This window comes from Lepisma saccharinum, chromosome 11, assembly GCF_977018435.1.
Source record: "Lepisma saccharinum chromosome 11, izLepSacc3.1, whole genome shotgun sequence".
NCBI classification, from domain to species: domain Eukaryota; kingdom Metazoa; phylum Arthropoda; class Insecta; order Zygentoma; family Lepismatidae; genus Lepisma; species Lepisma saccharinum.
Window position 1 is genome coordinate 13,268,600 of NC_139239.1, and position 26,335 is coordinate 13,294,934.

The following is a 26,335-nucleotide window of genomic DNA, read 5'->3' on the forward strand; positions in this document are numbered from 1 at the left end:
ATTATTTTGGATACTAAGGGGGTGATACAAGTTATATTATAGAATTGCTACTATTAGAATAATGCACACCAACAATTAACCATGCAAAAACTTATTTAATGAATGGTATTATTTGAAAGGTCCTACCTTCAGTTCTTCCAAATAGTATGGCTCTTAGGCCATGACTGTGTTGGAATGGACATGGGTTACAAGAATGCAGAGAATTTTCAACACAAGGTCTGGTAAAAAGCTTCATATCAGACAAGACAAGGACACCTGCATCCTACAAAAAAATGACACACGAACATTTGCCCAATTATAATATTACTGTTTCCCATGCATGAGATGCTTGATATATATTTCATGCAACTACATATAAAACAATTTCACATGTTAAATGTTTAGAATGTTTTCAGAATTGAACTTTCTATCGTGGCTGGTGAACATATGCAGTTTCATGAAATTCAACACGACTCTGAGGGAAAGTTCAGGAATGAATTTAGAATATTGGAAATGATTTTGGATCTAAGTTTGAATAAACTAATTTTTGCTGCTTGTTGTTTAAAGACCAGTTTATGCACACACAGGCTAATAAGGACTGGACCTACTGTTTAAAGTGGGATCCTCTATCGAGGTTCAAACCTGAGATTCTTTGATTACAGTGCAACAGCAGTGTAAGGTTGTGTGTTGTATGTGTGGTTATCTTGATTTGAGAAAGTTATGGGAAACGAAAATAAAATAAAAACCACTTATAATAAATGTACATTATTTTGCATCTATTAACCCTTAAATGCTGGGCTGTGATGTATTTTCACAGCAGGTATTTGCGCCAATGCCAGCTTGTGACATATTGTCACAAGGAACTTCTTCTCATATTATGTGACTTTTTGGACATACTGTGTCTCAGATAATGTTCAGATGTACATGTTTTGAGTTCTGCATGAGTCTACAGGTATGTAATTAACAATTAGTAAAGATTAATTTCATTGTTACTATTTGAGGGGATACCCAAAAAATGTGATTTTTTATTTTTTTGTTATTTATTTTCATTGGTTTTGAAAACATAGCTTGTTTCTCAAATTTGGTGTTTCAAAACACACTTTTGGCAATAGAAGTACAACCTTCCGACTTCCCTGGTGCCAAAAGCATGGGTGGGGGTGGCGGGAGGGCCTCCTTTTGGAGATTCACGTCCGTCTTGTCCTTCTTAGTCCCAGAAACATAAAATTTCATTTAGAAGCATGCAGAATTTCAAATTTCTCGCTGAAAACAAACTCGGCGTTAGTGCACTGATTTTTTTTTCTCCGAAAGTATTACCAATAAGTACATAAATTTTTCCACACCAATGGCAAACATACCAGGCATTATGCAGGTACCTTTTGGAGATTCACGTCCTGGCGTAGCCTGCATGGGAGTATGAAGAATTTCAAATGTAATGGAAAAAATAGTCGCTTTCCCTTTTTTTCTTCTTCTTCTAACTGATTACGGAAAATGTATATTTTTCCCATCAGGATTATAGCCCAAAGTATACTGAACAAAACGAGGTATCATTTGTACCTCTAACATTCTTAGTTCCGAAAATATAAAATTTCATTTAGAAGCATGCAGAACTTCAAATTTCTCACTGAAAACATGCTCGGCATTAGTGTCAATACCTGGAAAATCAGCCTCGGCTTCTAAGGGTTAAAAGTGGTTATGCAAACATAATAACCTAGAATGCAACCGCATTACCAGTACGCAATTGGGGAGGCCTTGAAACTATTTGTGCATTTTTAGGACACAGAAGGTATTAATTTGTGAGGAATTATATTATGCAAAGTAGGTTGTCTGTCCAAGTATTTTAAGCGTTATTTTCACATAGAAATGAAGTATGTATGCATACATACAAAAAAGCATGGAAATACAAAAGAAATCAAACCTAAGGATCCTAACCTACTTATCATGTATAAACAGTAACACTGTAATCATATAGGAGAGTGTAATTACACACACAAACTTTAGTAAGATGCCCAAGCCAAGTTATGATTCTGAAATCTCCAGCAGTGGTTCAGTATCCAACATCAGTGATTTATCCACATGCCTGCAACACCCCTTAAAATTTTTAATTCGCCTTTACACGCCTGCTCCAGATGGAAAATTCAGAATAAACCAATGCTTAACATGTTCAATTACAAATCAGTAAGTATCAGCGAAAGAAAAGGTTCAACCAGCTCATACCTTACACAAAATCATGCAAATTCCCAGCAAAACCTACCTTTTTAAAACATTATCATTAGTAAAAACCATGCATGATTACATTCCATATGACTGCATTAACATGAGTTAAATAACACCATTAAACAATAATGGAAAAATTGCAAGAGTACAAATACACAAAGGATATTAATAAATACATATGTATCATACACTAGTATCACCACTCATCAGTGATGGTGACAGAGAGGACATACCCCCTCCCCTTCCCAGCTAACAAGAAAAACTAGTTCTTGTATGTGTGTATTCCTTGCAATGTACAATTATACTTCTTGTAGGTTACGGTTCTTACAAACATTGAGAGATGGTTTTTGATGTAACATATCGGGAGACAAATAAATGTTCATGTTGCATAGCTCAGATATGGATATTTCATATGGTATTTAGGTACCTCTGCCTCCTCAGTCATATTTTTCTGGCACCGACACTACAACTCATATTTCCTTCAGTGTTCTCTTTTAGGGTTAAGCTGATACCGTTGCCGATGTATCAGTATCAGCCAATACCAGTGGTATCAATATCAAAATACTGATTGGATTTTATTTAAAAATACGGGTCAAAACTTTTCGATGTTTTGGTCTTTTGTGGGGTCTGTAAAAATGTCATGCAACACTTTCATGGAGTCTAATAAATTATCCTGAAAGCTATGCAAATTTTGAAGTTTCCATTAATTTTGCACCAATATTGTGTGGAAAGACTGTATTTTGTAATTACATAACAGATATTTTAATATTTTGAAGAAAATCTCTCGCAAATTGGTTTATAATTGGAGTGGAATACACACACACTAATATTAATACTTTGAACAACTTTAAATTGTTACAATTTTCAACCTTTTTATTGGTATTGGTGGGAATCGATAAGTGTATCCATATCAGGATGGATATTGGTTCAACTGGTATCAGCTATACCCTGTCCCAGCTAACTGTAGAGCAGGGCCATGCATAGCAGCAGAAGAGGAGGTGGAAAACCAAGTGGTGTAAGCGCAACGCTGCCAACCGTATGGTCGTGACTGTACATGTACAGATGTACGGTCCAGACCTTAGTCTGTACGCTAAATGCACAGCTTGTCAAAATTTGCTCTTGCAGTTTTATCCCTGATATTTCCCTAAGAAATTCTAAAACCTATTGTACGGACCTGGAGATAAAAATACAGTCCATTTGCCATGTGCGTTTGGAATTATCCTGTTCAAAAGTTTGCAGTGCCGCATAGCGAACGAGGAAATTTGATAACTCCCGTCGCCCATTACACAATCCCGTTTCTCTCACCGTTCATTGGAGGATTCGTCTCGCATTACTACTTGCGCAGAGACTTGTTCTCGCTCGTCTGGTCTACAGTTAGCTGGTGTGGAGTTTAAACCCTAGTCTTATTCTTCTATATTTTTTATTTTCAATTTAAACCTCTTCTATACCCAGAGTTTTGCTAGCTCGAGTGGTAATATTAATCCATATTTCCCTATCCTCCACTTCAAGCAATGGTTTCAAGATATATAAATGTTAAAAATAATGTTTTGAATGACAGGTAGACTGCTTTAAATCTATTTTCTGACAGCGGAATAATAGTTTCCATATTGTTAGAACACCTGAAACGCAATACTGGAAAGGTTCCTTCCTACTCCATGAGTAATTCTCTATCCTTAGAAGTGAGCAACCACAAGTGTCAGTATACACAGATTCTATCTAACTTATAATGCCTTTCTTGTGATGTGCTTTTTTTTTAGAATAAAATTCACATCATACCTCCAGCACGTTCAGAATATGGCATAATCATAAAGTCGTTGTCGCTTATTTGTATTGATCTAAACTGTCTTTCACAAGGTCTAGACTCCAGCGTAAAATCTGTCATAACAATTGAACCAAAATCCTATAACGAAACATGCATGTAAAAATGTATTCAAATCAAAGCTATTGAAAGCATACAACTACTGTATACATAAAGTCATGAAAACAAGTAATTATAGATTTTTGTACAAACACTGAAAATAATGAAGATAAATACAGAGAGTTTTTGTTTTAAGTCCATGTTATGCACAGAAAGGCTAATCGGGACTAGACCTACAGTTTAAAGTGGAATCCGAACCACTGCATACCTGCACCAGGTACTGAACCTGGAACTCCTTGGAAACTGCGCCATCAGGGAGGTCCTACAGAGAAGTAGAGTATTTCTCTTCACGAAATTCAAGCCTCCCCGATGGCGCAGTGGTAGCATTATCGCCTTGTAATCAAGGGGTCTCGGGTTCAATACCTGGTGGAGGCACATAGTGGTTCGGATCCCACTTTAAACTGTAGATCCAGTCCCGATTAGCCTTACTTACTGTGCATAAAGTGGACTTAAAACACCAAAATCAATCAATCAATCAATCTTCATGAAATTCAACGTTGCTTCCAAGAAATAATAAGAATTATGACAGATTACACAGCAGTGTAAAAAATTGGAGATGCCATTTTTTTATATATATTGCTCTTCTGTTTGGTTGTTTCATGCTGCTTTGTTACCCTTCTGGGTTAACTGGGACGATGATGATAAATAAGAAAAAATGATGAAACACAAATGTTCATGTCATTTCTTCGACCAAGAATAATGTCAGTACTGAGGGAAAGATGAGAAATAAGTATGGTGAAAAATCTGCGAGAAAAATTTAAATAAAGTAACTTTCTGTAACAAATGCTTCTCTACGATTTAGATTTTCATTGGCTTCTCCCTGTACTACATTCATCCATTTCTATTGTGGGTTATATCACTTGAGTTACATCTATGCCTATATGCATACAAAGAGATGAAGGGGACATGATAAATTATGTAAATAATCTATAGTAATAAAGAAATATTCACTAATTATCAAAATAGGCACTAACAACTGAAATAAGTGATTTTAGGCACTAAAAAATTTACACATAATGTTCATTATATCTTGAAACATGCTTATACAAATGGAAGCCCATGAATTTGCCATCAAGAAAAAAAAGTATTTAGGGCCATATCTGAACTCTAGACATGATAATGAAAAGTCATAACAACATTTCTAAAGAAAATGAATAGATTTATGGAAGTATAACATTCAGACCACAGTCCAAGCTTGTGAATTTCAACCTGTGCCAGGTAAAGTGTAGAAAGATTTTGATGGTACAGTCACAGGCACCCAGATCTGTCCATGACTGTACAGTGGGATCCATGAGTATTACCATGCAAATTTTCCATCACCTTGTTCATGCACTTTATTTGACCCAATATGAGTTTCAAGGATTAAGATAAATCTCAAAACAAGCTGTTGACAACTTCTGCACCAGCATACATAAATTAAATTAAAACACACAGAATGTAAGAGAAAAAATAATGAAAATAGTAATGAACAATTTGCACGGTAATACTCATGGATCCCACTGTACAAGAAACATGAAGAAAAGAGAGATCAAATGGATGATGATGGCAGATGAGGCTGTCCCAAAGATATGCAAAGCTATGTGTACCATAATTCTCTGTGTGATCATTGCACCATGTTTTTTCAGTACAAAATTTGGTTTATAACCTTTCATCGTCTCGTCACGTTGACACATCATATAACAAGACAATAATAGCAGCACAGAATATTTAGACACAGAAGATTAAAGTCTGTATTTTGCAACACTGTAGTAAATTTTCTAAAGTGTAATACTTCCACTACAATACACAAATCAATAACAACTAATGTGTTAACTTCTTTTTCAGACTGGAAAAATGTTCCTTAAACTGTCATAAAGAAATGATGTGTGTCAATTTGAACTATATTCAATTTTAACGTATATGAGTATTGTGTGCATCCTAATCTTCCACCAAAACAGTTTAAATGATTTTTAAGTACCAGTAATACCAGCACAATTCTTTCAAAAAAAGCTTCAAATAATGGTTGCACCCCAATTTTTTTTGCAAAGAAATTTGGTATAAATTCTGTGATGCTTACGGTATGAATATGATGCATATACCAAAACAAAGGAATTGAATTGGAATGATGGCAAATTTGTTGCTGATTGGATCAAGGTTATCGAGCAGGGAATGCAAAACATTTGTGCAAACCCAATAACAGATTTTCGGTACAAATCGCATGGTGTTGGAAACATTTGGCAGGGCATACCTCAAGGAACAATCTTGCTTAGCATGATAGGGATTCATTCTGCAAGGTGACTATCATGTATGATCGGAGGACTATCCTTGTTTTAGCACAAAAAAAAAGAAGATATAAAACAAAGAAGAAAAAACTCCCCAAATGGATGCATGAAGAAGGGTCTGAGGGAGAGACATACCAGACGCGTGGAAATAAAATCAGTGAAAGAAAGGAAATCAGTGACAGTACGTTAAAATTCATTTCATACACACACTGATATAATTCTTTTAGTGCATCATAGCGATCAGAATTGATGATAATTTCATAAATTAAGAGAATGAATATACACAAAGGAATGCCACACCCTGGCTAGGACATGCAACCTGACCTCTGAGTTCTATTTTATTAAGCATTCAATGTGATTGACTACTGAGACTGGATCAGTATGCTGTGCAGCAAAGTGACTGACTGGAGAAAAGTCAAGATTTATATTATATATATATATATATATATATATATATAGAGAGAGAGAGAGAGAGAGAGAGAGAGAGAGAGAGAGAGAGAGAGAGCTGAGCAGATACCACTTTGCACCGATACCGACACAGATACTTGAAAATTGAAATAACTGAAAGCTGTTCAAATTATTGGTTATTGTTAAAGTAATTCACTCTTAATTATTTGCAACAATTTACCAACACATTTGCTTAAAATATTAAAAAATTACATCAGATTATTAAATTAAATATTATGTTATTAAAAAATTTAATTTTTTCACACAAAACTGTTGCAAAATAAAAATAAACTTCGAATTTTGCCTGTTTTCCAGCACAATTACGAAAGTGTTGCACAGCATTTTTGCCGAGCCTGTAAAAGACCATAATTCCGGAAAAGTTTTGACAGGTATTGGTAAAAAAAAATCCAAACGATACCGTATCTTCATCAGCTCAGCCCTAATATATACTGTATATGTAAGGTCATATCTTCTTGTATTCCAAATTTACTGGTACATTTCACTATCACTCAAATAGATTACTTAAAGCAAAATATTATGTTGCCTTTTCTTTCCCAACAATAGTCCATGATAGAGCAGTAATATTACTCTGTTTCACAACTCTCACACCTCCTTACTTTGATATTAAACATTTTATTACTGGCTCCATTTAGGAAGACTGTTCATTATGATGATGCTCTGAATTTCTATCTCCAAAAAAAAATTGAATCGGAGGATTAGAGTATTGCTTATGTAAGGAAGTAATCAGAAATCTGTAAATTTTTCTGTTGTACCCAATAATCTTCATAAAGGTCTCTTAATGCCCAAAACGAGACATTTATCAACCGCAGAAAACTACCGGTAAGTCAGGAATAATGACAGTATAGTTAATTGAAATAGTAGCGCTTTCTTGTGATGTGTCCTTCATGCTGAATTTCACATCATACCTGCTCTAGGTGAATAGAATACTACATTGTTCTGAGGAAAAGTTCTTTTGCAAGGTCTAGTTTCCAGTATCAAATCTGTCATAACAATAGCACCAAATGCCTACAAGAAAGAAATATGCTCATGATTAGATAACAAATACTCAGAAAAACAAAATACATACAGGAAATATATTTATTACTTTTGTGCAAGTGTGTGTATCCCCACCAATTCAGACATATTTGTTTCTTGGTAAAATTGATATTTCATGATCTGATAGTTCTCTGAATAATGTAGTCAGTAAATGAATATAAAATGGTGCTATTTTATCAATACAGAGAGATACGAGGGAAAGTCAATATATAAGTCGCAAAATGAAATATCTTCCAATTGCTGCAATGTGAAATTTTCAGTCATTGCACTGATCCTTTTCGCAAGTGTCGGTGTAGGTGGCAGCACCAACGTGTATCGTATATGGCGCTAGTAGTCACGTTCTCGTGCGGCGGTGAGTAATTCGAGTGCCGAGTTGGTAAGATGGCAGGTGTGTTTAGCCGAGTGTATGTGTGGTGAGCAACAGGCCGTAATTCAATTTCTGTGGGCGCAGGGCAAATCTTCTGAGCAAGTGCACAAGGAAATGTTACCTGTTTACGATAACAAATGTTTATCCAGGAGAGCAGTTTACAACTGGGTGAAACATTTCAATCGTGGTCGAACCAACGTCAGTGATACCGTTTTCTCCAGGTTGTCCTACAGAATTTCGCAGTGACGCTACCACGAGGAAAGTGGAAGACATCATCCGGTCCAATTGAAATGTGTGGGAACGACTGGAACATGCAGCCTACAGTCTGGATTTGGCACCATTGGACTTTCATCTCTTCAGCTCACTGAAGAATCACCTGGGTGGTCACTCGTTCCAGGATATGGAGGAGGTCCATCGGCAGGTTACCAGCTGGCTACAACACCAACCACAAACCGTCTTCGCTGCTGGCTTTGAGGAACTCGTGAAACGTTGGGACAAGTGCCTAAATGTTCATGGAGATTACATTGAAAAATAAACCACATTTTATCAGGTAACTATTTCAACTTTTCTTTCTTTTCCATTTTGAGACTTACACATTGACTTACCCTTGTATAATTCATGTTTTCTGGTTTAGCAACATATTTGTTTTAATGTACAGTTTCTTTCTATGAAGTAAACCTCATAAGATGCAGGTATCAATCCGATTCTTCACAAGATGTTTTCCACTTTATATTGAATTGGTAAAAATCTATATCAGTAAAGTTTATATTTCATATGATCAATACTGGTAAACAATCAGATTCATCTGTATGTGAAACTGTACACTTTAGCACAAGACCTGTATGCTAGAAAAACTGAACAAATGAAAAATATTTATTAAAAAAACAAATTTCAAATCTGGCAACAGTCTTGCTGAGAAATGTATTGTGATAAATCTTACCTAAAATAAATTAACTTACATCAAAAGCTTGTACAGCATCAACATAATTGGATGTGTATTGCATCCAAGGTGATCTGCTGAGGAATCGCCTCTTACGACGAAGATCCCAGAAATCAAGATTATTTCTTACGGGGCTTTCACCTGCAATAAAAATTAAATTTTTTACTGAAAAAAACTACAAGTCATCAATATTAGTGTCTGATAAATCACACATAACAATCATTACAAAAAAAAAAAACACCAAAAGGGGAAAAAATGCAATCATGAACCTTCTTTTCTGAATATTAATAGTGCAAAATAATATATACTGTTAATTGCATTTGTTTGGTGAGGCAAGTTGGTGGTCAGTTAGGGAGAGAGAGAGTGAGCGAATGAGCAAGTGGGATTATTTATATTTACAAATTGTGAAAAATAGAATTACAGGGTTCTTGTCTACCCCACTAGAAAAAGTATATTTCATGAAAAGCAGATATTCCTTTTAGATTATTTTCAATGCTACTACTTCCAGTGGAGGGACAATGTTGAGATGGACCTAAAGGAAATCAGTAGGGATGGAAAGAGTATATAGATCTTGCTCAAGATAGGGACAGATGGAAAGCCTGTGTTGCTGCAGCCATGAACCTTCGGGTTTAAGAAGGCTACTGAGTTAGTTAGTTAGTTAGTTAGCTACTACTCGAAATTCAGTGTCCATATATTGATGAGCTCCATTGAATTGAATTGCTCAACAGAACAATGCTTGCATAATTTCAAATTGGTAATAGCAAAGGAAAATGTAAATTTAACATAACTCCATGCTGCAACAGTTCTTTGAGAGTCAAGCCTTGCAAAGCAACTTTTCATTGAAAGTATTGCTGCTGTTTTCTGACTGTCTACACCAGAGTCTGCTGCTTTTTTTTTCAAGTTGGACTACAACTTACCTCACAATGATAGGTTAACACAAAAATGTTGAAACTCACGATGTGGATTTAACATGGGACCAACCAGAAGGGTGGCGTGCATGTAACCGGTGTTACCGCAGGTAAAGGCAAAATATGAAGAATTAAAAAGTTATTTAAACGAAATAACAACATTGTTAAATATGTTAACCAACAGCGTTGCCATCTGAGTATATTGCAGAGGACATTTTTTCTGCAGCCAACAGAACCGCAGAGGGAGGCCGGTTGAGCTACCCTGAAATACAAGAGGAGAGGGTGCGAATGCAAGGGAAGAGCAGGGGAAGACTTTGGGACAGTGCACTATGGGGACTTTCATATGCCTGTTAAAGCTGCCCAGTTACCAGTCTGACCTGCCAGTATAAGTAAAAAAGAGCTAAATCCCACCTAAAATTTGTTAATTTTACTTTTATTTTATTATTTTATTTTACTTCGCTTTTCTGTCACTTTTGGCTAATTGCGAAGATGGAGATGAGTGAAGATACAATGAAATTGATTAAGGGACACTCACAAACTCCCATGCCCAGGTCAGGATTCGAACCTGAGACCTCTGGTATCGCATTGCACTGTACTGACCACACTGCCACAGAGGCTGGCAAAAGAAAGAAAAAAAAGAGTAACCCTCTTACCTTTTGAGCAATGCTTCATAATATCTGCTTGCGAAGGCACTGAGGATTCATCTATTTCATATTGATCGAGTTTGGTAAAAACATCTTCTCTCGAGATATCATTTCTTGTTCCAAGAAATTCTATACTCTTATCAACGGCACTTATGGCACACAGAGATTGGGGCAAAGCGGTAATTTGGAAATTAACTCTTGATCCAGGATAGTTCTGCCTTTCAGACCACTTTGCTTTAACCTGTATTAAGATAATGTGCAGATATTTATTACACTAGATAACTCATCTAAACCAATCACATCAATAACCACTGGAAGTGCAGGCTAATCCTGTAATCCCGTTGCCTTGCAATAGAGGTCCTGGGATAAATTCCTGCTCAGGGTACATTTATTTATTTATGGAGAAAATTCCAGATACAGCACAGTTGGCCATTTTACACCAAATTGTCAATAATGAAAATGCAATGATAATAATAATAAGAAGAAGAAGAAGAAAAAATATTAAAAAATAAGAAAAGTAACAAAATAACACAAAAGTGAATAGCAAATTAATAAAAAATAAGTAAAAGATGACACTATTTGATATTATTTACAAACATTTCTTCTAATAGATGACCGAAAGGCAAACTCAGAGGAAAATATATCAGTTCTTGATGATACATCACTGTATTGTGTGACAAGTCTGTAAAAGATAGATCTTTTTTGAATTTCAAATGTAGGTTATTTTGTATAAAATAATCTTGTATTGCGAGTTGAGCACATAGGTACTCTAAAGTGGAATTCCTCAAGAAGTGTGTTGCAGCGGATTTTGCCATTCACAATTTTGTATAAATAACTGAAATCATTCTGCAAACATCGCTGATAAGCAGTTTGTAAGTTTAGAAAAGACAAGAGATATGGAGATGAACAATTGCATAATGAGGGAACCCTGTATCAAACTATAGCTAGGAAGAAGTGAAGGACTGAATCGATTCTACAGAGATGAGTGGGACATGCCACGGACCAGATGGGAGAGCAGTATTCTATTATTTGAGAAATGAATAGATTTATTTTCTTTTTGTGCAAGCCATAGGCTGTACGCACTACATAGATTTGATTTTTAGATAGAACATACTTTCAACTGAATTAGCCAATCTGAGCATAAACTGGACTTAAACTTTTTGGCATTAAAAATAAAATTTACATAAAATTCCATGTGATCTATATGTACTTTCACACCTGAAAACATTCATAAAAGAATTAAGGCTGTTACTGTGGCAAAAAGGATATGAACATATGACAATAAGATTTGTGAACTAGAATTTGCATGCACTTATGCGTAGGAGTGATTACTTAGTATGAAGTACCAAAACTGATAAAGAACCTATTGGAAACTAGATAAATGCAATATACTATTTGTAGACGTTGATGGGGATGAAATTACCCATATATCCATGTACAATTTCTGTGAAAGTAAGGACAATGTCGAAAGGGTTTCACCCATAAATATTAGGGTGGATCAAATAAAAACGGAACAGGGGCCACAGAATGAAATCAACAAGGTTCATTTTAAACATAATCTCCAAAGTTACACAAGCAATTGTCCCACTGTTTCACCAAGCGGTGAATATCCTGCTCGTAGAACTCCTTTGGCTGAGATCAGAACCATTTGCGAACATTGTCCAAGTGGAAGCACCTTTATAAAACGGACGAAAGATATGGAACTCACATGATGATAGATCAGGGCTATATGGTGGGTGTTCCAACACTGTCCACCCAAACATCGCCAATGTTCTTTGTAACAGCTGATGTATGTGGCCGTGCATTGTACTGCAGCAAAACCACTCCAGAGGACAATAGGTCGTGCCATTTGGCCTTGATTGCTGCTTGGACGATACTGCTGCCCAATCACCTATGCATATCACGTGCTCACGTGTGATTATCTAGGGTGAGTCCATTATGCAGTAGGGGTCTCCTTCCTTACCTCCAGCTCTATAGATCCACCAACTTATTTGAAACCCTGTCCAGAAACAAGTAGCGCTAGTGTCGAATGTTTAGGAGGGGAGCTCAGGAACTCTGGGGCAAGGGAAGGGATGGCAGAAACACGTGTTTTCCCCCCTGTGTTGCCAAATCTAGAAGTGGGCGTAAACAAATATGCAGGCCGAATATTAAGTTTCATTTCTAGATGTGGTAATTCAAATAACATAAGAGAGAGGAGGGAGGGGGACCCTAAAGTTCAAAACGCCAGCTGTCTCGCAGAAGAATATCAACAATTTAAACACACAACATTAATATTCTCAATTATGTAAACTATAAAAAAAAAATGTAAAAAAAAAGCAACTTACTTTTGGGTTCTTGCCTCCGGTTGATTATAAGGTGTCTATTCCGGAGAGGTCCGAATTCGAATTTTCGCTGTCACTGTCGCTATTTACATTGCTACTTTCGGAACCCGATTCCAGGTTTATAATCAATGTTTGAACTTCATCTTCGAGAATTCCATCATTCCTCTGGCATCCTTTGTCCAAACGGATGGCATGTTGGCACATACATTCCCATTCCTGCACTGTGACACTGTCAATTGCACTTTCAGTAAGAGCCCTTATTTCCCTCAAATTTGAACTTACATTTCATGAGGCAACTCTACGCTTTATGGTGCTCCATATGTACTCGATCGGGTTCAAGTCGCAGTGCTATGGTGGAAGTCGAAGGACGTGGTGGCCGTGGGTTTTCAAAATTGTATCAGCTCGATATACCGGATCGGGAAGATTATTTTTTACTTTCAGCAACAATTGTGACTTCGTTTGTTCGTTATCGAAAGTGATGTTATTTTTTAATAGTTATTTTTGAATCTCTAGTTTGTTACTTTTTGTGTTCGGGGCTTTATTGGTTTGAATTGAGTGGTAGGAGGTATTATCCATAACAATGACAGATCTAGGTGGGAGATTCGAAATAAGTTTCTGTTCCAACCACTTCTCGAATTTCTCGGAATTTATTTCGTTATGGTAATCGCCAGAAGTTGTTTTGGCCTGAAATATAAGTGCATTTGGAACAAACCCCATGGAACCCCCGGCGTGACTTACGATAAGTCTCTGCCCCGGACTGTCATTTGTGAAGACACCTGACACATCTTCACTCTGCCATTTTTTTTACTTTGTAATTAGGATGAATCCAAGTTTCACCAAGGCCTCCCTTCGTTGCGGAATCTGTTGCTCTCCAATCCACAATGTTGCTTCGTTCAACCAGAGCTAAGCGAGAGTTTCTACATTTTTTAAATTTAAAGCCTATTTGTTTCATAATTTTCCGTAATGTTTCTCGCCCCCCCCCCTCCCCCCTGATAATTAATTTCTTGCTTATCAATAGCTAAAAGTTTCAATATTGTATTCACTACGTACATTTCATGGATTTTCCTTCACAGTATACACATATCCATGTCGTCAATAACAATCTTATTCTGTCGAGCACGTCTCCGTTTACCGGGAGTTAATAATTTCTGGTCAGGGGTTTGTAAATCTTTTTTCTCTCTATTCAGTTTTTTAAGAAATGACTCCGACCATCCCGTTAGATATACTGATCTCTTTAGGGGTTGATCGCGAGGATAATTCCACCCGTCTCTTTTCTCTTCTTCACACTTCTCGATGGTTTGTAGTAAAGGTAAAAGGTAAAGTGTTCCCCTGTGCATAGCACCACGCCATGAAGGCGTATAGGGGTTGTGGGGGTAACGCCCCACACTTTCTTGATCCGGTCGTGAGTGGGGGTGATGTGATCAGCATCACGCCCCTGACTGCCTTTACCCCCCAGGGTTTCCCCCAGGTACCCATGTTATTCGACGCTGGGTAGGCACCGTGGCCGCTTCCACCGTTAGAAAAGTTCCCGGATTTGAACCGGCCGGGATCGAAACCCGGGACCTTTAGCATGGTAGTCAGACACGTTACCGACTGAGCCACCGCGGCCATTTGTAGTAGCAAATTTCGCTCACTGCTGTGCACAACTTTCGACATTGTACACTTACTCAAAAACACGTCTACGCACATCAACAACACTCCTCGAATTCTTAAAGAGAGTAAAATTAGCAACACTGTGTCAGCGGAAGTGGGAAGGTCCTTGCCTGACCAGTGCCAGAGCAAACACCGGGGGTGAAAGAAGGGGGTGGGGGAGGCCGGTTAGTTCGCATATTTTTCGAGGTTTCAGAAAGCTTGGTGGATCTATACCTCTGCACAGGGTTGTCGCCACACACATTCATAACCCAATACATCCACTGTTTCATCTTCATTTGATCCACCCTCATAAATAAAATAAAATACTAAACCCTCATAAATATAAAATACTACATATAAGGTAATAATCTTTCCAATTCTGATCAATACAGATATATGAAAATTGAAACATGGTAGCTCAGAACTTTAATACAGTGGACTCTTTTTAATTCGAACTCCCAGGTGACATAAAGAAAATTGAATTAGCAAAAACATGCATTATTAAGTGGACTTAATAAAACAAAACTACTGTATTATAGTATGAACGAAAATAACGAACACGTAGTGGACATTACTGCAAAAAAATTGCCATATTTTGTGCATGGTCCTATAGTGGAAGCCAAAAACAATTTCTCTCACAATAGTAATTAATTCATGTTTGGGGAATAAAAGACATGGTTGATAATTATTAGACAGACGTAAGTGAGTTACTAACTTTTTCCGTGAAACTTACTTGTAAGAGCTTCTATTAATTTCAGTGGCCTCTCCCTTCAAAATTATCCAAATTAAACATTCGAAAATTTGAATCACATTTGAATTTTTAACATAGGTTTCAATGGGAATTTCAAGGGGAATAAACTTCTGTTTGAATTACAGAATAATTCGAATTATCTACATCACAATTAGAAAGAATGCACTGTTTATAAATTTTACATTCGAGCTATATCATAGTAATCTACCAGAGTCTTACTTCAATTACTTAATTTTTTCACAAAATCAATTTATCCACACAATTTTGTTATGAAAAGGAATATGCCTGCTTAATAAAGAAATGTACCGGGTGGCCAGAATTAAAGTTACCCAACTAGAGCCCTCTGTAGCCTGTTTGAGGCAATGTAGAACTCTGAAATTTGGTGAATCCACTATGCAGACCATGGGGAAAAGGAAGGCGATAGAAAAAAAAATAGTTCAATTTTCTGCCACCAGGTTGAAATGTGGTGCTGTACTTCCATGATGGGTTGTAATAATGATGTAAACTGCTCCAATTGAATATGGATTTGCCTTTACCTTGCAATCTTGCAATAAACAAGAGATTATTTTCTCGCAACTTCCAGCCGCTAACAAATGTCTTTCTAATTAATAACTCAGCTAAATCACTTAACGTGAGTGCTGAACAAATGTTCGGAAGTGATCACCATGCTATTAAATAAGAAAGAACATGCATTGCTGGTGAAGTTGTTTTATCAGGACGGAAGTAATAATGCAGCTACACTGCGAGGTTATCGTCATGCGAAACTACTTCGAAAGGGGCCCATGACGATGCATGGGTTAAGAAAGATGAAATTTGAAGAGACTGGAGATCTGGGTGTTGCAGAAGTTGTCACCGAAGTGGCTGTTGCAGTGGCGGATAGAGCCTCTTGTTCCCGATATTCTGCGAGTAGTGCGCAAGCTGTGGTACGTTCATTGTCCCTGACATGGTCGATGGTTCATAAAGTGCTACGGTCCATTTTACAGTGGTACCCCTATAAGATCCACGTGGTTCATCAGTTAAATTCGCAAGATCAGCCTCTACGCGTTGATTTTGCTCTTCAATTTCTGGCAAGGATGGCTGTGGATGACATGTGGCCTTGGAATATTCTGTGGGCAGATGAGGCGTACTTCACCCTTGATGGGGCGGTAAATACACAGAACTGTCACTCTGTGTGTTGCAGCAACAACAATTGCATTCGGATTACGTCACTGTCTGGTGTGGTTTCACTGCTGATTTCATTCTGGGTCCATTTTTCTTCGAGGAGCAAACACCAGGCCCAGTCCGATGTTCCATTACAAGTGAACGTAACGCTCAACTCCTTGCACAGCATGTGGTTCCTGCCTTGCAAGAACGAGGATGTTCAGCGACCACAATCTTCATGCAAGATGGAGCACCCCCGCATATTGGTAAACAAGTGACGGAACTTCTTCGGGACAACTTTGGCCCTGATCATGTCATCTCAAGGGGTTTTCCCGATGCTTGGCCTTCCCGTTCGCCGAACTTGTATCCATGTGATTTCTGGCTATGGGGATACTTGAAAGATCGTGTGTACCAGGAATGTGTACAGACACTGCCTTAGCTGAAAGCAAGCATAAACCGGCATGTCACTACCATTTCCAGGGACACGCTTCGTGCAACTGTTGATCATGCTGTGCTACGCTTCCAACAGGTCATTCACACTTCTGGCACACATATTGAACATTGCTGTACTGGCAGAAACCAACAATAAAGATTTGTACACCTGACTTATGTTTTTCAATATTCATTATTACAGCACCACATTTCAACCTAGTGGCGGAAAATTGAACTTTTTTTCTTTTATCGCCATCCTCTTCCCCATGGTCTGCATAGTGGATTCACCAAATTTCAGAGTTCTACGATGCCTCAAACAGGCTACAGAGGGCTCTGAGTTGGGTAACTTTAATTCTGGCACCCGGTAATATTATTATTATAATTAACAAAACTCATGCATAATTTTCAGGATATCAAAACCCTGAATGACATTCAGAATCTGGAGAAGTATCAACTGATATCAGTGACCAAATTTCAATCAATACTTTCTGATGTTGATACATCGATATCAGTTCAGCCCTAATAAAAACAAGATGCAGAAATCTGATAATAGCTTTGAAATAATATATTTGAAAGTTTTTACATGATAATGTTAATGTTCTTAACAATTACAGACATTATACTCTATTGCTAAATTGCTTATTTAAACTAATCGATTAACAACTAGAAATTCATAATAATTCAGCTACTAACATACATGGTCACACCAATGCCAATGTGCTAAATCTTACTTTTGAGATAAAAGCATTTTTAATATTCAAGGTAATAAAAAAGTTATACATTTGGATAAAAATATCTACCAATAAAATATGTGCCTACTTATGGCAGTCTATTATGTCACATAAGTTAGCATAGAAACTTATCAACAAAAAGTTGTCGGAAACTGAATTAGGTAAAAAAAAAAGTCAAAAGTTGCACATTCATGGTTTTGGCAATGGTGCAACAATATTATTTAAATACAGAAAGCAAAAAACAGAAAAAAAAATGTTGTATCTAAAGATATCTGTTCGGCGGTTATGCAGAGATAGGAAATTTACTTTGATAAGCAAGTACACGCCTGACAAAGCCACCAGACAAGTGGCGAAATTGATCGCAAAGAAAATTTTCCTTGGAAAAATTAAAAGTAGGAGTAAAGAAAAAAATGAGTTTTTAGCCATACCTGATTTGAAAAACATTTATCTATTTTCAGTTTGTGACTAGCTGCAACAATTTCTCCATTTTCTCTTATGTAATAAAGAAGCAAATAGCTCACAGGTGCCATTAAAGATGTTACATGTAAATTCAAAGGGAATTTTCTAATCTTCCTCGTCTTCCAATGACTGCTTTCAGAGCTTCCCAAAATATTTGGAAAAACTGTTGGATCAAACATTTCAGTCTCATCCATTGGATACGTTACATGTCCAATTTTACGAATATCACCTCTCGACTTTATCTGAAAGAATAAAAAAAAACTTACTAAACAATTTTATGCTTTTATGTAGTACTTTAGCAGTTGGGACGGCAAAGTAAGTCATATATATACAACATAGATGTTTTATAATTAAAAAGTTTACAAAAAACTACAGTTTTTGAGTGGACAGTGGAACAACAATTTTTTGTTTCCGGATTTTACATTTTCCTGCATTATACATTCAGTCTTGCTGGCTCAAACATAGCAAAATGTTATAAAATATTCCTCGATTTTACATTTTCCTGCAATTTATTTTTTTTCAGCTTGGTCCCCTGAAAACATAAAAACATAAAATCAAGGTTTGACTGTTTGCTCCACCCTCCTTGCCTGTTTTATCTTGATCATGACAGAAGGAAGCTGGTGAAACCGTAATTTTCTAACTATTTGCATGGTATATTTGATTGTACACACCTGGTTTTACACAGGTAAGAAAAACATTATGTATAGCTCGTGATGTCAGAAGCAATGGCACATCCAGGACTTTCAAATGTGGGGGGTGGGGGGGTATATATTTACTTTTTAGAAGTCAGTCCACATTTTGCCATCTTTTCTTGTCTTTGCCATTCTATTTTCTTTAGAAATACTGGGCAAAAGGCAGGTTATGACCTTTCCATGGGCGTCCGGAAGGGGGGGCAAGGGGGGGCCGTGGCCCCCCAAGAAAATTAAAGTCAACAAAAAATTATGTATTTCACACATAAAATTTCATTTTAGCCACAATAATATGTGTTAATTATTGCATGAACACCATAAATTCAAATTTAAGCAATGTTTTAGGGAACAACACTCTTTTGGGGGAAAATGTGACTTGTTTGCCCCCCCTGGAAAAAAATACCTTCCTTGCCTCTCCCTGGAAAAAACCCTGAGGACGTTCATGGACCCTTCCCCCCTCATTTGGGAATGCCACTTGTCAAAAGTTATTTGTGAGATAAATCACATGGTACGTTTGTACACAAACAGTATTTATCTTGTAAAGACAGTGAACCTTTGAAATTAATTGGAAAAAACTATCTAATTGTGCAACACAGAAACATAAAACTTCACGTAGGCAATACTTAAACCATGTTTACTGCATCCATCATGAAGTATTTATCCTGTAAACACAAATTTATTGATTGATTATAAAATATCATGATATAAAATATTTACATATAAGCCACTAAAAAACAAAATTTCCTACTTATAGGATGACTGACTACATAGATGATTTGCAAAAGTAATTGATTTATAACACGTGTGGCAACATCATTACCCAAAGTTAAGGCAATAATCCTCTAAACAAATAAAAATAATTAAGTCATTAAATTAAAATAAAGGTTTTGACTAGAATAACTCTCTATCAGAAACAAATTAAATCATATCTAACAATTGATTTGGTTTCTGTCACATTTGACTAATTGTGAAGATGAGGATAAGCGATGACATTTAATAACACAGCCTTGTTATTGCACTATTGATAAAAGATGAGGCTGTAAAATGGCATGCTACACACAGATAGACATTACACAAGAACACAGAGACAGTGGCGTGCCCAGGGGGGGGTTGATGGGGGTTAACCCCCCCATTGGTTTCGTCATTTAAAAAAATTCAAAGCAAAAATAAATTTTATTTCATAAATGTGTTTGAGTACCAAATTGCCAATATTGTAAAATGTTTACATTTGGCAATGAGAAATGTATTGCTTCTTCAATTACTTTTGATACTATTGGAGTTGAGTTACAGCAATGCACATGCATTCATTCATTCCTTAGTCACTGAAAAGGAAGGAGAATTTCCTTCCAAGTATGGTCAAGAAAAGAGCTGTAACCCTTGGAATGCGTACTGAAGGAATCCCTCCTCCCCTTTCTTTCACCCATGATGACCCTCTTAGGAGAATGACCCTCCCTTTCCTGTTACGACAGTGCTGCTAACTTCCCTTTTCTTTCTTTCCCCTTCTTATACCATTTATGCCAGCAGAGCAAAGTTCTGTGAGATTTGAATCACTACAATTAGTAGGCAAAGTAAGTCAAAATCTTATATCGCACCTGGATGCATATTTATTTCAAAATATCAATAATTATAATAATAATAATAATTGTTGCAGGCAGTAGCGAAGCATGGTTTTACGAAGGAGGCAAGCGATGTTTTGTACAATAGCATGCCGGGAGGAAGGGAGGGATGCGTTATATAGCCCAACTGGCCCACTCAGTTTCATAAACAAAATAAAAACAATTAATATGCCAAAATATTATACGTTTTACTCTTGTGCTCTTTACAAATTAGATATTTTCTTCTCAACCAATTTCCAGCCTTCAGTTTATTGAATTTTCTTGTAACATTTGTGAAAGATCTCACTTGAATTTCTGCGTAAATAATTTAGCAGTTGCCAACACTACTGACACTGACACTACTGGTTGCTGTCAACACTGGTGACGTAATTTGAGCTGGACCAAGCTGGATGCATGGTTCAGACATTCGACCGCCCGGTATCTTTGTCCCAAGTCCTGGTGTTCACTGGGGTTGTAGCGAGTTGCAGTCTGCAAGGTAGCAAGTCGAAGTGGTCGTGTTGTGTGTTACGTTTCTGCGTGTGTAATAGATTTTTGACGTGGAACGAAAGATGGATAGAGAAAAGAGGAGAAATACATTATTAGATTATTTCCAAAAGAAACAAAAAATGGAAGTTGAAGCTTCACCTTCCACACATAGAGCGTCAGAAAAGGTCGATTTAAGTTCAGAGGTATTCCATCCGAATTGCGAGAGTGAAACGTGCGAACTTTCAGACTCTTGATATTCAACAAGAAGGCATAACAGAAGATATTGGAAACCTTGTTGCAAACTTATGTCAAGGATCTGTCGAGGTAAGTGACGTTCATTATTTGATAGCAGATTTATCCATAGGCGGATTTAGATTTTTTTTCTGGGAGGGCACAGCATGTGCTGTAAGCATACAATCGTGTGTGTGCAGGGGAGGGGGTGCCCGCGTATGTATGTCTGGAAGACGTGTGTAGGATGTCACCCTATATCACCAATAAACTTTCGCAGGGCGAGAGAACATGAAGATGAACAAGTTTCCTCAATGATTTCAGGGGCCTCACCGATGGTGGTGTAATGAAAGAGGTCCTGGGTTTGATCCCCTGTGAAGGTGCATTGCACAGTGGTACGTATCCCGATTTAAACTTTAAGACCAGTCCCGATTAACGTATCTGAATATAAAATGGACTTTAAAATCATTTACTTTTTGTCTTGTTCACGAACCCTCGAAAAACGATATTACCTATCTTATAGATCCACCAAGGTATTTGAAACCCTGGTGTCGGAGCAGTGGCACTAATGTCGCTAGTTAAAGCCACGGGGAAGCCTGTGGTTCACGTATTTTCCAAGGTCCCAGAAAGCCTGGTGCTGCTATACAGTGTATATTTATGCAACCACGTTATAAAATCACGGTTGCCATGGACAGTTTTATTATTTTGTAGGAAAGGGATAAAATTTGTATTACGACACGGGATAGACTAGGTAGGCATCCTATGAACTGTAAATATTCCTTACAAATCTTCTGAATATTTCTCTTGTACAAACGCAACAAATACAATAAGTAATATGTGTGTGCAGTAATAAATTCATTTTCTGAAAGCATCTTTTCTGGCATCAGTGGTCGAAGTAGGGGATGCTGCCTCCAGTTAAGAAAGTTTCACAAAGCATACCCCCAATTAGAATAATTTGAATATTGAGCATCCTCCACATACTGTATTGTCTCCATGTTGATCCATACAAGGATGTACCACCTCGTATCTCCAAAATCGATCAAATATCCCCTCCCTTTTCGGCTAAGAATTTCCATTTCGAGCACTGTCTGGCAAGATTTTGTCGGGCTCAGTGACAGATCCTGTGGTGCGGTACTGGGCTTCGGAAAAGAAGGGGGGAGTGGCCCCTTCAACAGTTGGTTTCTCAGTTCCATAACGTTAACAACATACAAAATTCCTCTCCTTAGACCTAATATGAAAATGAATATGACATATTAATGACACTGTAGTAGAAAATGTTAATTACTGAAGGGGTTCGTATTTGTTTGTCGACTGTCAAACAAATGTTTTGACCAATAATATAATAATACAATGCCAAAAATGTACACAATATTTAGCAAAATCATCTCCACAACAAGTACAATGTTGATTGAATTGATGTTTTAAATCCACTTTATGCACAGTAAGGCTAATCGGGACTGGACCTAAAGTTTAAAGTGAGATCCGAACCACTATGAGCCTCCTCCGGGTATCGAACCCAGGACACCTTGATTACAAGGCGACGACGCTCACACTGAAATGAAACTGCGGTATCGTCATCTTGCAGCAATGCAAAGACGTCCAGTAAATGCTCTTTGAAGCAATTGATATGTGCAGTGAAGTAATATTTCCCTGGGTAAAGACACGTTTGCGCATATTATGTACAATCCCGGTAACAACAACATCAAATGAGAAATCATTCACAACTTTGAGGCGGTTGAAGACCTATCTTCGAAATACCATTTGCGAAGAAAGATTAAATGGGTTAGCTGCTCTGAACATTCACCGGAATATAAAAGTTACTTGTGACGACATATTGTCAGAACTCGCACAGAAACCTCGATGCCTAAATTTCAGAATTTAAATTCTTGAACTGTGGTACCTTATTTATTACTGTCTTTAAGACATCAAGTAGTCTTAATCTCTTTAATGTTGTTACAATGTTGAGTGTACATATTTTTTGTTTACAAATTATATTTGAGCAATTAAATATAAAATATTAATAATTTGGAAATATTCAAGCAGGTGCTTTTATATGATGCAATAAAAACATGAAGCATCCATAGCAAATACATTGATTGCGTTCATTGGGGTAAAATCCAAGTATATTAATTATCTAATTTATTACAAGAAATTTGACCTGTGAACTGGAAAATGTGTTGGATTCATAACCCCCCCCCCCCTTTACGAAAATCCTGGGCACGCGCCTGCACAGAGAGGTTTATACTGGCAGTGGATTAAGGCAGTACATTACAGGAATGCATTTTGAAGGGCCTACTACGTGGAATTTAAGTTGACTTTTCAATTCTTACCCACTACACTTCTATAAAGAGAGAAAATGAATACAATACAATGATGGACCTCTTTCGAAAGGATAGAAAAAAAATAATGAATTAATTTATTTATTAAAAATTTTTTTGGATTACCAAGAAATCCATAATTGTGTTCAAATAATAAATCTAACACTTTGTTTGTATGCCATTGCATATTTTACTGTCCAAGTATTTCGGACTATAATTGTAACAATTCATAATCCATGTAAAAAGTGAGGATATGTAAATGTGATATTCTTATGATATAGATATAAAATTTACAGATGTGTACATAGGAAATATTCTCATTTCATTCTAAAAAAAGGCATATTCATAACTTGACACAGTGAGATAATATTTCTAGAAATAGAGATTGATTAATTGATTGATTTGCTTTATTTTACTTCGCTTCTTGTGCCACTTTTGGCTAATTTGCAAAGATGGGGATGAGTGATGATATGATGAAATTGATGAATGGACACTCACAAATATTCATGCCCAGGCCAGTCAAACTCAGGACCCCTGGCATCGTAGTGGAATGTGCTAACCACTCTACCACGGGGGCCAGTTAGAAATAGAGACTTTTCCATACTAATAAAAATTACATAATGCCTTTGTATACATAAATTCATTAATATTTCTTATATATGTATTGACTGCATTGTAAAATTATAACTCTTATAGTTTAAGGATCTCACAAGCACAAAAACACAATTTTTAATGTAATCTTTCAGTATTGATTGATTGATTTAGTTTATTTTACTTCGCATTTGTGCCTCTTGGCTAATTTGCAAAGATGGGGATGAGTGATGAAATGATGAAATTGATGAATGGACATTCACAAACAACTAAGCCTGAGCAGGATTTGAACCCGGGACCCTTGGCGTCGCAGCGCAATGTGCTAACCACTCGGTCACAGGGTCCGGAGTAATGTTTCTGGAGAACATACTGTCTAAACTAAACTAAGAATAAATGTCTGATGAAGGGAGCGTGTGTTCTCCCAAACTGTCATGCCAAAAATTGTGTTTTTGTGATTGCAAGAACCACACTCATTAACTTACCACATAATAAAATGAAATATTTTTCTGACTCTCGGGTGAAGTGTAATAAATATCGACTGCATGATCTTTGTTGCATCTTAAGCGACTTCCCTGCGAATCTATAATTTCTAAATAGCTAACTGAAGGCGAATACCAAGGATCTACATCAAAATAAGCTTTTGATTGTTGCATCATTAGAGGCCAATCACTTCCCAGTTCAAATTTCTTGTCTGGTTGTGAAAGTGCATATGCCTGAAAGAAAATCTCAATTTTAATATTTAATATTTAAAAGAAAAACAAGTAAATGAAAAAATAATGTAAGAGAAATTTCAAATTGTGTCAATATTAATACTTGTAAAGGAATTAGGTTTTGGAACTTTATCCACTTCAGGGGGGGAAAGGGGTGAACGCTAAGTTACAATGAATGTGGAATGTAAATTGGTTACTACCATTGATATATAATGTTTACAAACAACTATGTTTTACATTATTATTCACTGTATAGTTGGAAACAGCACATTGTTAGTTTTTGGGCAGGTTTAACATTTTAAAAACATCTCATTTGCTTCATCAGATTCAATGGAGTTGGGTATAGTTTGCTAAATCACTTACAAGATGATCAATTGTTTGTTGTTGACACAACACATAATCTCACAGTTGGCAGGTCTTACATTTTTATGTCAAATTTTGATCATTTATCATAGATATTTCATTTCTTAATTTTCACTGTCAACTAGTAATCAAAGGGTTCCATGTTCAGATCACACTTTAAACTGTAGGTCCAGTACTGATTAGTAGATTTTAAACAATTGTTTCAAACTTATATTCACAATTGTTGAATAATATGTCAGCTTTATTAGTGCAATTTTCTATTTTAGGGACAGTTTTTACAACAAACTATATAGACTAGAAAGTTCAGCGAAAAATGAAGGCACGACCAAGACTTGAACTTTGGCTTTTGACACACTATGCCAGATGCAGGTTTGAGTCCAATTTGTTGCTTAAATTTCTACACAGTATATGATTGATTGATTGAGTTGAACCTACAGTTTAAAGTGTGATCCGAACCACTACGTGCCTCCACCGGGTATGAAACTCAGGACCCCTTGATTACATTCACAGTATATGACCTGTGTATGAAATGGATGTTCCCAAGGTAAAATATTCCGGAGGTAAAATAGTCCCCCGTTCGGATCTCCGGGTGGGGACTACTTTGGGAGGTCCCTGGACTAAGGATAAGATCTACATTAGGAATAAGGATATTAAATTAGGCACCTGGAATGTTCTGAGCCTTTACCGGCCTGGGGCATTTCAGTGTACAGTTAATGAGATAGTTAAGTATAAATTAGATGTAGTAGCTGTCCAGGAAGTTAGGTGGCCAGGAGAAGGGAATTGTAAAACTAAAAATTATACTTTTTTCTATGGTGGTACTGAAAATCATAATTTTGGAACAGGCTTTTTCATAAATAATAGAATTATCTCAGCTCTTAAAACAGTAGAATTTATTAATGATAGGATATCATATGCAGTTTTACAGGGTAGGTGGTGTAAAATTATTTTAATAAACATACATGCACCAACGGAAGATAAAGATGATAATACTAAAGATGATTTTTATACAGAGTTAGAACAGGTCTTTGATAAATTTTCTCAGTATGATATGAAAATTCTGTTAGGTGACTGTAATGCACAGATTGGCAAAGAAGAGACATTTAAACCCACGATTGGTAAAGAAAGTCTTCATGAATTAAGTAATGATAATGGTAT

General features: G+C 36.7%; 1 protein-coding gene across 3 annotated transcripts in view; it reads right to left on the reverse strand.

Moving 5' to 3' along the window:
* Positions 1–26,335, reverse strand: part of LOC145994643 (murinoglobulin-1-like) — a 164,140-nt gene that overhangs the window by 99,221 nt on the left and 38,584 nt on the right. For 2 of the 3 annotated variants that reach the window (XM_083130742.1, XM_083130739.1), the window contains exons 9-13: positions 24,590–24,820; positions 18,170–18,442; positions 10,744–10,975; positions 9,202–9,323; positions 3,970–4,093 (exon numbers count right to left, since the gene is read on the reverse strand). In XM_083130742.1, the coding sequence (XP_082986868.1) occupies positions 3,970–4,093; positions 9,202–9,323; positions 10,744–10,975; positions 18,170–18,442; positions 24,590–24,820 (982 nt within the window). Of the gene's footprint in view, positions 1–3,969; positions 4,094–7,745; positions 7,846–9,201; positions 9,324–10,743; positions 10,976–18,169; positions 18,443–24,589; positions 24,821–26,335 lie in introns of all 3 variants that reach the window. The other variant, XM_083130741.1, reaches the window with a different exon arrangement.